The 2,848-nt window shown below is 46.5% G+C and overlaps 1 protein-coding gene across 1 annotated transcript in view; it reads left to right on the top strand.

Moving 5' to 3' along the window:
• Positions 1-2,848, top strand: part of CCDC180 (coiled-coil domain containing 180) — a gene marked incomplete at its 5' end in the record, with an annotated part of 58,421 nt that overhangs the window by 664 nt on the left and 54,909 nt on the right. Inside the window, 3 exon segments of the mRNA XM_023534231.1 lie at positions 580-650; positions 883-973; positions 2,244-2,434. Of these exon segments, the coding sequence (XP_023389999.1) occupies positions 580-650; positions 883-973; positions 2,244-2,434 (353 nt within the window).

Here is a 2,848-nt window from a genome sequence, read left to right on the forward strand (position 1 = left end):
CAACTCCACGTAGGAGGTTGGGGGGAGGAGCGTGCGCGCTCCAGTTGCTAAGGGCAACCCTGATACCCAGTAGGAAAGGAAGTGAGGGCGGGGCCAACGGGGCTGCCTTCCCTCGTTGCCTTGGAGACGAAGTGTGTCCACTTGCAGTTGAAGCTGGACAGTCCCTGGCTGACTTGAGCAGTGCTTTCTGCAGGTTTTGATGAGGCCGGGTCCCTGGGCTCAGGGCTGCCCTCCACTCGGCCGGACTCAGAGGGGAGGTCCAGGGGCTGTTTTTGCTCCTTGGGGGGCTGAGAGCAGGGGTTGGCAGTGGGGTTTGAGAGGAGCGTGCTGGTCTCAGCATACAATAGGTCGCTAATTAGCTTGGCCAGAGTCAGGCTGCTCTGTCCCTCCACTTACCCCTCGTTGTGTCCACTCCGGGAAGGGATGGGGAGAGAGTCCTGGAACCGCGTTCGATGCCAGGTTAGGGGTTTAAGATTGGGTTGAAATCTCAGCTGACACCTTGGGCATGTTGACTTTTCCCAGAAGAGCTTGGGAGAGTGAAGAACAAACAATAATCATATATTATAATTTGCCTCAAAGTCCCTCTCAGATTTGCGCGACTGGGCGACTGGGCCAGCCAGCCTTCTCCGTGAGTTCAGTTCTTGCCTAAGGTTTGTTTCCTTTTTGCTTCTTCCTCCCCTCCAGTCTTTTTGTTTAAAATAAAAACTCTGAGGCTGAAGACAGGCTAGATGCTTTCTCACAGAGCAGAGAGGCCACGGCCCCAGGCTACCTGCAGGGTTCTGTCCTCTGGGAAGGGCTTATCCTTAGGAGGAGTGGGAGGGCATTGATCTCTCAACCTCCAGAACCCGCAGACCCAATTCCTGGATAACTGCTTCCTGACAGGGGCGTCCAGCCAGCGGCCACGATGTCCTCAGTGGGGAAGGTGACCCAGGTCCCCAGCGGGAAAGTCTACCAGCAGATCTTTGAGGCTGAGGTATATGTCTGTCCTGCTGTCCCCCTTTTTTCTGCTTCCCAAACTTTCCTGTGCTCTCTAAATTTTGCTTCCCTCAAACCTTCCTCCCTCTGAAGGCTTCTTTGCCTGGGAATCTAATGAAATAAGGGCTTTGAAAGTTGCTTTGATTTGAAAATTCTTATTAGTTCTTAAAACGTGGGAATATAAAATTAGAATGTCTATTCTTGAAAATTAGAAAATTTAAAGTTTTAATTAAATTGAAATGACTCACTTGAAAGTCATGTAATTAAATTTAAATGACTCAGAAATAGCCGGAATTAATCACTGCATGTCCTGGTCTTTTTCCTATGCGTAAAAGTATTTCTAATTTTTCTGTTTAAAAACCAGGTTTGATTTTAAACTCGTGTTTTGAAAACTGCTTTTTCTCTGTTAACAGAATATCACATTAGTGGACATTTGTGTACTTCGTGATGTGTACTAGTGGCTGCCTAGTTGTTGATCTAGGATTTCCCATAATGTATTAAAGTGACACCCTCCTGACAACCAGATACGTTGTTGGAATTGCCTATATGGTTGTACAGACAAAATATAACTTAAAAGAAATGCACAGACTCAAATCCTTCCTTTGAAGTTTTGTACTGCTTATTTAAAAATAATTTGCATTCTTGCTTCAAGCCTTAAATAGTGCTCTTTGTAGAAGGCTTGACAAAGAAACCAAAAAAATAAATTATTCATATGATCCTGCCCCCAGGAAACAACACACCATTCTTAACCGTTTGGCATATTTTTCTCCCAGTCATTTTTCTATGCATTTAAAATTTTGAGATCATGTTGTATAATTTTGATTATACTTCTTAATTTATGCTTTTAATTAATATGTTTTATGGTATACCATAAGCATTTCTCCATGTCATAAAAAATCCTAAGACTTATTTTTAATAAATGCTTAACATTCTATTGAAGGGGGATACCATGTTTACTCAGCCAGTTCCCTATTACTGGACAATTCCATTTTTCTAATTCCTTGTGATTATAAAAACTGCTGGGATGAGCATCTTGGTCCTCATTAAAATTTACGAGATGCCTTCCTAGAAGTGGCTGAATGGCTGTAATGGGGAATGGAGAACCCCCTGTGTATGCTGTACCCTGTCTGGGGTTGAAAGCTCCCCTGCAAAATGCCTTCCTGCTGGCCGGTTCCAACTTGACCTTCTATGACATAGACTAGGGGTGCTGAGGAGTCTGCACTCTGACTCCTCCACCCCCCACCAACCTAGATCTTCCGTGGATTCAGGTGCAACTGGTCCAATCCCTGGCAGCCTCTAGGAAGCCTGCTGCAGAGCGTTCCATGACCCCAAAGAATGGCAGCAAGCCCTTGATAAAGAAGGTGGATATTCCTGAAGGGGAGATGATGTCTCCTCGGCAGCGGAAGTGGGTGCACAGCCTACCCAATGACTGGATCACGGAAAACCCTGTTCTCTACAGGTAGGTCCTGCCGTTCAGGCCACACCCCCATATACTGGGGGTGCATCAGAACCTTCGAAAACTCGAAAAGAGCTCACACAAGATGAATGCCAGGTAGGAATCAAGTCCTAGGTACCTCCACTGAAAGAGGGAGGTAAAGACACCTACTTTGCAGGATTGTTTGCTTCTCCTTCCCTTCCTTCCCCTCCCCCCTCAGTAATTATTGATGGAGCGTCTAGGGCCAGGCACTAGGTATGAAGATCCCACCCTCCTGGAATTTGAGGCCTCTATGGTAAATAAGTAAGCTGGTTCCTCTGACACAGAAGATGGGTGGTGGGACAGGAGTCAGGAAAGCTCTCTAAGGAAGGGCCTCAACTGAGATCAGAGTGAGAGAAGGAAAGCATGGGGCAAGGTTCTGAGGCAGGTGGGCTCGGC

This window comes from Pteropus vampyrus, unplaced genomic scaffold, assembly GCF_000151845.1.
Source record: "Pteropus vampyrus isolate Shadow unplaced genomic scaffold, Pvam_2.0 Scaffold123, whole genome shotgun sequence".
Taxonomy (NCBI): Eukaryota; Metazoa; Chordata; class Mammalia; order Chiroptera; family Pteropodidae; genus Pteropus; species Pteropus vampyrus.